Source organism: Triturus cristatus, chromosome 2_2, assembly GCF_964204655.1.
Source record: "Triturus cristatus chromosome 2_2, aTriCri1.1, whole genome shotgun sequence".
NCBI lineage: Eukaryota > Metazoa > Chordata > Amphibia > Caudata > Salamandridae > Triturus > Triturus cristatus.
Window position 1 is genome coordinate 780,531,009 of NC_140582.1, and position 12,892 is coordinate 780,543,900.

Consider the following 12,892-nt stretch of genomic DNA (forward strand, 5'->3'; position numbering starts at 1 on the left):
ACTCCGGCTCTCCTTCCGACCCATGCCCTCACCACATCTTCAACAAAGCCGACACCATTATCGCACCCCACCTCCGGAACGTCATGAACAACTCCCTCACATCCGCCACCTTCCCAGAGAGCTGGAAGCACGCTGAGATCAACGCCATACTGAAGAGGCCCACAGCGGACCCCAAAGACCTCAAAAACTTCCGCCCCATCTCCCTTCTTCCCTTCCCCGCTAAAGTCATCGAGAAGACCGTCAATAAACAGCTGACCGCATTCCTCGAGGCAAATGGCTCCCTTGACCCATCCCAGTCTGGATTTCGAGCCAACCACAGCACCGAGACCGCCCTCATCGCAGCCACAGACGACATCAGGACCCTGCTTGACAACAGAGAAACAACCGCTCTCATCTTCCTAGACCTCTCAGCCGCCTTTGATACAGTCTGCCATCGCACCCTAACAACCCGCCTCCACAACGCGGGGATTCAAGGTAATGCCCTGGACTGGATCACCTCGTTCCTCTCCGACAGAACCCAGAGAGTCCACCTTCCTCCCTTCTGCTCAGCGGCCACCGATATCATCTGCGGCGTACCCCAAGGTTCTTCGCTCAGCCCAACCCTCTTCAATATCTACATGAGCCCCCTCGCAGCCATCGCACGCAAACACAACCTCAACATCATTTCATACGCCGACGACACTCAGCAGATACTCTCCCTCACCAAAGACCCAGCCACCGCCAAAGCCAACCTCCAGGAAGGAATGAAAAACGTTGCGGAATGGATGAAACTCAGCCGTCTCAAACTGAACTCAGACAGTACGGAGGTCCTCATCCTCGGACCATCCCCATCCGCCTGGGACGACTCCTGGTGGTCCACAGCATTGGGCACCGCACCTACACTCACAGACCATGCACGCAACCTGGGATTCATCCTGGACTCCTCCCTCACGATGACCAAGCAAGTCAACGCCATCTCGTCCTCATGCTTCAACACCTTGCGCATGCTCCGAAAGATCTTCCGGTGGATCCCTACCGAAACCAGAAAGATGGTCACCCAGGCCCTCGTCACCAGCCGACTGGACTACGGGAACGCCCTTTACGCAGGAACCACAGCCAAACTTCAGAAAAGGCTCCAGCGCATACAGAACGCATCCGCACGACTCATCTTTGACATCCCTCGCCACAGCCACATATCTGCCCACCTGAGAGACCTGCACTGGCTTCCCGTCAGCAAAAGAATCACGTTCAGGCTCCTCACCCACGCACACAAAGCGCTCCACAACACGGCCCCGAATACCTCAACAGCCGCCTCACGTTCCACACTCCAGCCCGCCAGCTCCGCTCCGCTAGCCTCGCCCGCGTACCACGGATCCGCAGAACCACCACCGAAGGAAGATCATTCTCTTACCTGGCTGCCAAAACGTGGAACTCCCTACCCACCCACCTACGAATGACCCAGGACCATCTCACCTTCAGGAAACACCTCAAGCCCTGGCTTTTCGAGCAGTAGCAGCACCCCCCCTCCCTTCAGCGCCTTGAGACCCCACGGGTGAGTAGCGCGCTTTACAAATGTATTGATTGATTGATTGATTGATTTAGTAGCGGCAGCATCTCAGCATTGAACTCATGTCTAGGGAACCACTAAGCACAGACAAAAATGTTTCTCAACAAATATCAAAATAAATTACAAATGTAATTGTACTCTAGTGTCTACCCCTGTGGTGAGTGATCCTCTGTCATTTTTGCATATCATTTACCTTTAAAATGATAATTTATAGAAAATGTTAGGGATGTTTAGTTATATCCCTTCATGCCTGCCACAATATAACTCAGCTTGGAGGCACAGAAACATGATAAAAGACTACTTGTTCTTTTTTAAAGTCAATTTACAATCCTAGGCAATATCCTGATGGCAAAAATAAAAATAATGAAAGTTGTAGCTTAGTAAATTGTATAACTTTCCCTACTAATTTGGCAAAGATGTATAATCCAAGGTTTATCTCAGAATCATCGCTATCCCATATTATAAGGAACTCTAGAAATATTGACATACACAATAAATGATAAATGTACTGATTTACCTGCAATTAATGGAGAGTCTCCATCTTCATTCTTAGCATTGGGGTTACAGCCATTTTTGAGAAGAAAGTTAACATTTTCTTGTTGGCAATAGTCTATAGCCAGAAAAAGGGGTGTCTCCCCCTTTAGAGTGGTTTTCTCCCATACACTAGAACATGAAGCTGAAAGTGATTGAGAAAAACTGAAATTAGTTTACTGGTTAATATTAGTCTTAGCTTATATTGAAGTGAATGGAAACAAGAAATTAACCTTTAAGAGTTAGTGCAAGAATATCCTTATTTGACTTTATTGCAGCTTCATGCAAAGGAATCCATCCTCTTCCATCTGCCTCTTTGAAGGCATAAAAGTGGGAGCTCAAAGTTTGTAATGTCTTTTCATCACCTGTAAGAAGTTAAATTACGTCAAAGTCAGGCTTACTGTCCTTCGTATAATTGTACATACAATGCATTACTTCAGCTGCAAACAAACATTTAAACATAGTGGGGCCTATTACCAAAGGTAGACATGCATGTGTATTTAATTATTTATTTATAAAGTTTTATAGAGCGCGAACATGTCCCACAAGTGTGTCAGAGCACTTTACATATGGTCAGGGGGGAAAAACAAGTGAACCAACAATAAAAAATAAAGTCAAGGAGAATGGAGAGAGCCCCACTGAAGGGCAAAGCAGATATATAAACAAAACCGGAGCATACATAGGAAGTGGTACACATGAGGGAAGAGAATGTTCCATAATGTGGCCCAGAGGGTAGAGTTTGTGGATTCTAGTTCAGAAAAGTATTCATCGGTAAGACTTTTAACTTCTTTTTTTGAAAGATGCAGTTGAGGGATTCAGTCTGGTTGAAGGGGGCATGCAGTTCCAAATTTTCAGGGAAAAACCCTAAAAGGCACGGTTGTATGTTTTCTTTTTATGAAATGTTGGTGGTTTCAGCAATAAGGTGCTGGTTTTTCTAGAGGACATGCAGCTGCCAGATAACTCCAATTTCTGTGCAAGGTACAGTGTTGAAGTGTAGGCCTTTGTGGGTTATGCAGGCAATTTGTATCTGAATCCTAGCCTTATATGGGAGCCAGTTTAGGGACTTCAAAGCCGGTGAGATGTGATTGTTTCTTTTGGATCCTATGATGAGCCTTGCAGCAGAGTTAAGAGAGGCCCTTGGGGGGCCAACCAGTATCTAGGTAAGCCACCGAGGGTTGCACTTTCAAAATTCAACCTGAAGATTACTAGGGCATAAGCAGCAGACTTGAAGTCATCAGGGGGAGGGAGGGTTTAATTTTCCTTACGATGCTCATTTGGACGTTCGCTCCTCTTGGGCAGTGCAGATGTGCTGCTGTATATTCAGGTTCTTATCTAGAGTTATTCCCAATGATGCTATAGAATCTATGATGTGTGGTACGAAGTTAAAATCAGTTAGTTGTTTCAAATGTTCTTCAATAATGGGAGACTGCTTGGGTGGGGTGGTTGGGAGGAATTCTGTTTTGACATTGTTTAGTCTGTGGTGGTTGAAGGTCAGACAGTTTTGGGTTTCATGAAGAGCTGTGTTGAGGGGCCTGATATCCTCAGGGGAAGAGATTTCCAAGTACAGTTGGGTGTCCATCGGTTGTACTACTAGTAAATGTACTCTTACATATTTGAGTAGCTTTACTACTTTGGGCTAGTCACGAACTCTGAGTGTAAGTCACTCAAAAGTGTAAACGTGCATGTGTACTTCCCCCTGAAATAGCCTCTATAAATACCACACATGGCCACTACTGATACTGCAGCACACTCCCATAGAAAATAATGAAGGTAGGGATTTAAAAATTAAATGATTTAAAATAATTACTAAAATAATTAAACTTAATGTAATATTTACAAAACTATCTAAAAATAAAGCAAGTTTATTTTATTTTAACAAACTGATTTTAATTAATTAATTATCTATTAAAATATCATTAAATTCCATTTAAGTCAGTATGTCACTTTTAATAATTATTGGGCTGACCAATTGACAATTGCTGTGTGCTATAGTGACCAGATGAGAAATGAGAAATACTCAATTACGGAACAAAAGGTGAAGAGGGGTGGCTGAAAACCCAAAGAAGTATGTCACTGGTAAAACCTATTGTTAACTGGCATTCTTCTAAATTTCTCTCTTTCACCCTCTTATAAACGGGCTGAACGAGCCCAGAAACCTGCAGTTCTCATGTGGAATCTATACAGAGCCGATGCAGCCTTTTATCTGTTTGAGGTTTATATAGTAAAATTGATTGAGGTGGCCAACAACACTAATTTTTCGAGCACCCAGAGCCAATTCAGCCTGCAGTATGTACTATAGTAACTGCCACTTTCATTATTTGAACAACTCTGAGAGTAAGGATTATTAGAGTTAAATGCTTGTACTGCATGAATTAAATTATACACAGTCAAAAACTAAGTCTAGAAAGCACCAACATAGAGCCTGATAAAGAATGAGTTGGGAAAGAATGTGATATTTATCACAGCTCATAAATAACAATACCCCAGGGTATCGTAATTTATTGGGTGCAATAAATAGCACCTATTATCAATTTTTGGGGGATACCACGTGGATTTTGGTGTTTAACGAACCAAAATCTGCATGAGGTAAACACCAAATGTTTTTCCGGTGTTACATTTCAGCTGGTTTGACCTCCTGAAAGCTAACGAAGGTTGAGGTATTTAACACATACTCAAATTATCGGATGCCTTGAATACAACCACACTCATAATTCCAACCCCACTCACAAACAGGTCCTTAGTGTCTGATGATTGAGCATCTTCTGATACTTAACTGCGTGTATTGCGGCAACTATCTTCCCATGATCACTGTGGCCAGTAGGTAATGAAACAAAGCTGAAAGAGAGGAAAACAATTACATAATTAGGTATTTGTGCCATAAGTTAAAATATGGAGCTATTCAAGTTAGCATAATGCATTGCATCAAAGAGCTGGTTATTAATACAAAGGAACAAAATGCAGCCATTTTAGTACGGGAAGCACTGAACATTTCAAAGCATAGGACAAAAGAATAGGAAAAGGCGCACATCTTTCAAGTTTACCTCTTCCGCCTTCATTTGGAATAGATTTCAGATTGTTTGTGAATTCGCAAAACTATCAAAACCAAAGATCTCCAAGATTTCTGATATTCATTATTTCCTAACGTAGAAAATATGCATCTAGAAATCAGGCACAAATGTACGTTGTCACATTTTCTTTTTTTTTCATAGAGAACATATTTTCAACTTTGGAGAAACTCTCACCTCTATTCCCATCCAAGAAATGTGGAGTAATAGATATATATGTGCAACTGTAAGAAATGGATGTTGTGGGATTTCATATTTGAAATATGGCCCACATGTTTATGATCCATAATGTATGTCTGTAAATCCATCAGGAGGTCTCAAGGCCATGGCCTATATAAACTATGTGACCTCCTTACGAATTTGTGATTCATAGATGTACATAGTATATCTCATCTGCAGTACATGTGAACTTTATGGCATATTTATACATATATATATATATATATATTACCTACTGGCGGTCGCCAGTAGGTAGTTATAGTTAGGACCGTGTTTCCATAGGAAATCTGCAACATTCTATTTTGAATAACTTTGGCGCAGATTGACGAATCCTGGAGAAATTTTCAAAATAGGTGAGGCGCTCCACTCCGCTCCTACCCTGAAAGTCTCGGGGGGATTCGTCAAGCGGGGGCTGAGAAAAATGGGGGGTCCCAAAACACGTTTTCCCCATGCATTTTTCCATAGGACCTTTAGTCCAAGCTACAGCCCGAACGGCTGAACAGAATTACTTGAAATTTGGCAGAGAGGTAGTCCTCAGGTCAGGGATGTGCCTTTTGTAGGTCTGGTGTAAATGTGTTCAGTATTTGCTGAGAAAATAGCATTTAAATCAATATATATATCTATAGGCGCGCTCCGAGCGCGTACGGTAAGCTTACCGTACGCGCACGCTGCCATGCGCGAGGTTAATTCTGATTGGTGGTTACATGACTGTAAACATTCAAATCGGTCGAAATCAGGAAGTGTCAGCCTCCATTTTGTGTGTCTCACACTGATAAAAAAAGGAGGAGAACGTGGAAAGGGGGCAACGAAGAGAGTTGCAGACCCCCTAGCGTTTGTCAGGGGGTCCAAGAAGGCCATAAAAGTATGAAAAATACATTTACATATTTTAAAAAAAAATCACGGGGTGCGCGTACGGTAAGCTTACCGTACGCGTACGGTAGAAAATAAAAAAAAAAGAAGAAAAAAACAAATTTAAGTGTTAAGATATTAGGGGGCTCTAAAAAGAGCCGTTGTGTTCATTAAGTGTTTTTTGGTACCTACAAGTAAGTACCGATGCAGAGTCTAAAGTTCAAGAGGAAGACTCTGTTCCCTTCATCATTGAAATGTACACTGTCTCCTCTATAAATGTCTTGCATGTTGTAACGCAAGTTGTTGTGGTATATAGAACCCATACCATAGTCTCTGAGGAAAGCAGAAACAGATTTGTTGACGTGCTTTCTTGCTTTGTCAATCTGCGGACAAAATTGGTTGGACCAGTTCCACTTTTGCCTTTGGCATATGTTAGAATATACAAAGGCAGATTGAGGAAAAAGCGACATCAATTGCACAAAGGTGTCCTTAATAAGCATTTCCAGACCTACACCAGTTAAAGTGCCTAGGTCATTTCCACCACAGTGCACAATAATAAGGTTAGGCTGTGGGAGATGTTGAAAGGTTTTCACCAAAGGCAATAATTGGTGCCATTTTAACCCTCTCTGACCAATCCATTTAATGTCTACATTTGGCAAAGCAAGGTCTCTCACCATACCTCTGTTTTCTGCATACTTTTCACTCCAGAAGACATAGCTGTGACCTACAATCCACACTGTGAACATCTTTCAAGGAGATCTGGATGCACTCAGGAGGTGTCTTTCAGTAGAATGGCAATATGAAATGAAAGACAGTTTGAAAATGGAGGCATACATATTTTTTTTAAATAAAAAGAACTCATTGGCTGATTCAAATCTTTTTACAGTAAAAAGTAGGCTGTATGTGTACATTTTTAGAAGCATGTTTTGTATTGGTTCAGAAAATTGTGTTCACACAGAAGAATAGTTTGGATTTGCTGTTAGGTTGGACAGGTGAAGCACTCTTGGTCTTTCGATTTGAAACATTGTGTGGTGAACTTCTGACCTCTCTCCTCACAGCAGTGTTCCATGAGCTGTTGCTATGGTAGCAGGCAGAAGTCAAGTTGGGGGAAGGGTGCATTTGGAAAAGGGTTGAAGTTTTCAACCAATAGAAATGTATGATTTCATTTGAAAAAAAGTTGGAAGCACTGAGATTTGTAATTAACATGTATATGTGTGAAAAAAGAGAGGGAAACATTGCCATTAATTGGTTCTGCTCAGAGGAGAGAGGTGTACAGCTCTGATATTCTGACTCTGATAGTCTGCTGTTTGAGTGCCACATTTCTTTCTCAACTAACTAATTTTAAAGGTGAGTTATGAGTTTGAGAGGGGATGTATGTGGTGATTTTTGCATGAGTCTGTGAGCACAGAGGAATTGCTGTCAGAGATGTATTTCGTGTCTCTCTGGTTCTTTTTGGAAGTAACTATGCATATGTCTCTTGCAACTGAAAATACACAGTCTGCATAAGCAGACTGTTAGCACACACCCAGCAGTTTATCCTGTAGAATCATGCTGAGTATTCACAAGTGAGTGGTGTTTCAGGTAGCAGTGAGTAACGCTAATACATTCAACATCACTAAGGCTGATTTCTTTTGCTGGAGTGTAGTCAGTCACCAAGGTCACACATGTTCATGGTCTCAAAAAGCTGTTTGCACATGTGCTGTTTTCTGTATCTGAAAACTGTAATGAAAATGTATGCGACTGTTAGAGTACTTAACACTTGGAGGAAAAAACAGTAGTAAGTGTGCTTTGAAATTGGCAAGCAAATTTCATTTTCTGCCTAAAATCACAGAAAACAGTAGTAAGTGTGCTTTGAAATTGGCAAGCAAATTTCATTGTCTGCGTAAAATCACAGTATGAGTCTGTGAGCACAGAGGAATTGCTGTCAGAGATATATTTCGTGTCTCTCTGGTTCTTTTTGGAAGTAACCATGCATATGTCTCTTGCAACTGAAAATACACAGTCTGCATAAGCAGACTGTTAGCACACACCCAGCAGTTTATCCTGTAGAATCATGCTGAGTATTCACAAGTGAGTGGTGTTTCAGGTAGCAGTGAGTAACGCTAATACATTCAACATCACTAAGGCTGATTTCTTTTGCTGGAGTGTAGTCAGTCACCAAGGTCACACATGTTCATGGTCTCAAAAAGCTGTTTGCACATGTGCTGTTTTCTGTATCTGAAAACTGTAATGAAAATGTATGCGACTGTTAGAGTACTTAACACTTGGAGGAAAAAACAGTAGTAAGTGTGCTTTGAAATTGGCAAGCAAATTTCATTTTCTGCCTAAAATCACAGAAAACAGTAGTAAGTGTGCTTTGAAATTGGCAAGCAAATTTCATTTTCTGCGTAAAATCACAGCATGAGTCTGTGAGCACAGAGGAATTGCTGTCAGAGATGTATTTCGTGTCTCTCTGGTTCTTTTTGGAAGTAACCATGCATATGTCTCTTGCAACTGAAAATACACAGTCTGCATAAGCAGACTGTTACACCCAGCAGTTTATCCTGTAGAATCATGCTGAGTATTCACAAGTGAGTGGTGTTTCAGGTAGCAGTGAGTAACGCTAATACATTCAACATCACTAAGGCTGATTTCTTTTGCTGGAGTGTAGTCAGTCACCAAGGTCACACATGTTCATGGTCTCAAAAAGCTGTTTGCACATGTGCTGTTTTCTGTATCTGAAAACTGTAATGAAAATGTATGCGACTGTTAGAGTACTTAACACTTGGAGGAAAAAACAGTAGTAAGTGTGCTTTGAAATTGGCAAGCAAATTTCATTTTCTGCCTAAAATCACAGAAAACAGTAGTAAGTGTGCTTTGAAATTGGCAAGCAAATATCATTTTCTGAGTAAAATCACAGCATGAGTCTGTGAGCACAGAGGAATTGTTGTCAGAGATGTATTTCGTGTCTCTCTGGTTCTTTTTGGAAGTAACCATGCATATGTCTCTTGCAACTGAAAATACACAGTCTGCATAAGCAGACTCTTAGCACACACCCAGCAGTTTATCCTGTAGAATCATGCTGAGTATTCACAAGTGAGTGGTGTTTCAGGTAGCAGTGAGTAACGCTAATACATTCAACATCACTAAGGCTGATTTCTTTTGCTGGAGTGTAGTCAGTCACCAAGGTCACACATGTTCATGGTCTCAAAAAGCTGTTTGCACATGTGCTGTTTTCTGTATCTGAAAACTGTAATGAAAATGTATTCGACTGTTAGAGTACTTAACACTTGGAGGAAAAAACAGTAGTAAGTGTGCTTTGAAATTGGCAAGCAAATTTCATTTTCTGCCTAAAATCACAGAAAACAGTAGTAAGTGTGCTTTGAAATTGGCAAGCAAATTTCATTTTCTGCGTAAAATCACAGCATGAGTCTGTGAGCACAGAGGAATTGCTGTCAGAGATGTATTTCGTGTCTCTCTGGTTCTTTTTGGAAGTAACCATGCATATGTCTCTTGCAACTGAAAATACACAGTCTGCATAAGCAGACTCTTAGCACACACCCAGCAGTTTATCCTGTAGAATCATGCTGAGTATTCACAAGTGAGTTGTGTTTCAGGTAGCAGTGAGTAACGCTAATACATTCAACATCACTAAGGCTGATTTCTTTTGCTGGAGTGTAGTCAGTCACCAAGGTCACACATGTTCATGGTCTTAAAAAGCTGTTTGCACATGTGCTGTTTTCTGTATCTGAAAACTGTAATGAAAATGTATGCGACTGTTAGAGTACTTAACACTTGGAGGAAAAAACAGTAGTAAGTGTGCTTTGAAATTGGCAAGCAAATTTCATTTTCTGCCTAAAATCACAGAAAACAGTAGTAAGTGTGCTTTGAAATTGGCAAGCAAATTTCATTTTCTGCGTAAAATCACAGCATGAGTCTGTGAGCACAGAGGAATTGCTGTCAGAGATGTATTTCGTGTCTCTCTGGTTCTTTTTGGAAGTAACCATGCATATGTCTCTTGCAACTGAAAATACACAGTCTGCATAAGCAGACTGTTAGCACACACCCAGCAGTTTATCCTGTAGAATCATGCTGAGTATTCACAAGTGAGTGGTGTTTCAGGTAGCAGTGAGTAACGCTAATACATTCAACATCATTAAGGCTGATTTCTTTTGCTGGAGTGTAGTCAGTCACCAAGGTCACACATGTTCATGGTCTCAAAAAGCTGTTTGCACATGTGCTGTTTTCAGTATCTGAAAACTGTAATGAAAATGTATGCGACTGTTAGAGTACTTAACACTTGGAGGAAAAAACAGTAGTAAGTGTGCTTTGAAATTGGCAAGCAAATTTCATTTTCTGCCTAAAATCACAGAAAACAGTAGTAAGTGTGCTTTGAAATTGGCAAGCAAATTTCATTTTCTGCGTAAAATCACAGCATGAGTCTGTGAGCACAGAGGAATTGCTGTCAGAGATGTATTTCGTGTCTCTCTGGTTCTTTTTGGAAGTAACCATGCATATGTCTCTTGCAACTGAAAATACACAGTCTGCATAAGCAGACTCTTAGCACACACCCAGCAGTTTATCCTGTAGAATCATGCTGAGTATTCACAAGTGAGTGGTGTTTCAGGTAGCAGTGAGTAACGCTAATACATTCAACATCACTACGGCTGATTTCTTTTGCTGGAGTGTAGTCAGTCACCAAGGTCAAATATCATTTTCTACATAAAATCCCAGCATGAGTCTGTGAGCACAGAGGAATTGTTGTCAGAGATCTATTTTGTGATACTCTGCTTCATTTAGAATTGTATTCGTATGAAAAGGGAAGCTTGTTTTCTGGAAATGTGGTGGTTAACATTCAGCCCAAAACAGTTTCTCAAATAAGAGGCAAATGCTAACATATTTGAAATCCATATAGTAGATTTTTCTTCGACTCTTGCAATGGGTTATGTAGTTGCTACATGCTAAAAACTCATATTAACACTTACCACACATGTAGTCTTACATACATGTTTACAGTGTTTATGCAGTTATGTAAGGGTCCATTCAAGTCTCTCTTGCACCTGACAGTAGACAGCCTTCAGAACCACACTCTTAGCAGAGAGCTAGCTGTTTTTCCTGTACACTCATGCTTACTAATCAACACTGTGTGGTGTTTTAGGTAGGAGTGAGGAACGCTAATGCATTGAACATCATCAAGGATCATTATCTTTGCTGGAGTGTAGTCAGTCAGTCAGGTTTCACATGAACATGCTCTAAAAAAAGCTGATTGGACATGTGCTCTTTTCTGCCTCTCTAAACTATAAATAAAATGTGTCAGACTGTTAGAGTAATTAACAATTGCAACAAAAAAAAAAAATAAGTGTGCTTTTGATTTGCAAATGAAATATCGTGTTCTGCCTAGAATCACACCAAGAGTCTGTGTGCACACAGGAATTGTTCTTAGAGATTAAATTCGTGTTGGTTTTCTTGTGTTTTTCACTTGTAGGAAAGGGGTAGATAGTGTTATAAGAAAGGAAAAGATCATAACAAATATAGTAATATATTAAAATTACAAAAAAGGTATTTTTTTTTACTTACTTTCAGGTATTGCTGCAGAGCAGTGAAGGAAATATAAGATGCCTATAAAATCAAGACAGCGAAAAAAACAGAAAAAACATGTATATTTGAAGACAATTGGAGGACCCAAGTTAGTTGAAGATGCTCATGTTGGGAAAAAGAAAAAGTCTTCTGGTAAGCAGACAAAGGAATTCTTTAAAAATATATTCAAAAAAAGGAAAAATTTAAAAAATGCCCCCATTGGAAAAACTGTTTCAAGTAGAAAACAACAGGAGAATAGTGAGAATTTACTAAATGCTAATGTACAAGCAGAAGCTATAAAAATTGACTTGAAAAGAAAATCAGCATTTAAAGAGATCCGTAGGAAAATGTTTCAGAGAAGAGTGATGTCCAATTTGCTAAAGGATGTGAAAAAATATAAGAAAATAGCTAAATTTTACAAGAGAAAAAAAGATATTGAAGCCATTGTAGCTAAGCCTTTAGAATTAAAAAGAAAACTATTCATTTTAATTTTGTACAGGATGCGTACATTAGAAAAAATAGTTAATGTAATGAAGTCACAAAGCAAAACGAAGAGAGTAGTGAAAAGAAATAACTTTTGTAAAGTGTTTTTAGGAGAATGGATGCATAGTTCAAGTACCGAACCATTTTTTAATGAAGAGAGTTATCTTCAAAGTAATAGTTTGCTGCATGCAGTTGACACCAGTGGACGAGCATATGAAGTAAAAGATGGTTGTATAATGGAAAAGGAGAAAATGGTTTCAAGAAATGAGGAAGAAGTGATTGCGGATGAGGTTATGGAGAGACGTCCTAAAGCCCCAGTGTATACTTGGAATTGTAGTAGTATTTGTACTTTGCGACAGGAATCTATTGATAAATTACGTTCGTTTTTAAGAGAATATAGGAAAAAGAGTGTTAAACAGAAGATTAAGGTGCTTCAAGGACTAGATCCATGCAGAGTGAGAGAGAATACTGGTTTGCAAGGACACTCTCTGGCTTGTCTATCTAGGAAAGTTTGTCAAAGTGTTTTTCACCATTTTAGGATGCTGGCAGTTCATCATACTGAAATTAGAAAATTTGTGAGAAGATTGTATTTTGCTAAAAGTCCAGCACTAAAGTTAAATGAGTTGAATAATGCTCTGTTTCG

At 40.1% G+C, this 12,892-nt stretch overlaps 1 protein-coding gene across 4 annotated transcripts in view; it reads right to left on the bottom strand.

Annotated features, from left to right (window-relative positions):
- The window catches only part of LOC146862759 (dynein axonemal heavy chain 12-like), a 212,338-nt gene that overhangs the window by 95,086 nt on the left and 104,360 nt on the right, over positions 1 to 12,892 (bottom strand). For all 4 annotated transcript variants that reach the window (XM_085642040.1, XM_085642041.1, XM_085642039.1 and 1 more), the window contains 3 exons: positions 4,851 to 4,912; positions 2,311 to 2,442; positions 2,064 to 2,222 (listed from right to left, as the gene is read on the bottom strand). In XM_085642040.1, coding sequence (XP_085498166.1) covers positions 2,064 to 2,222; positions 2,311 to 2,442; positions 4,851 to 4,912 — 353 coding nt within the window. The remainder of the gene's footprint in view (positions 1 to 2,063; positions 2,223 to 2,310; positions 2,443 to 4,850; positions 4,913 to 12,892) is intronic.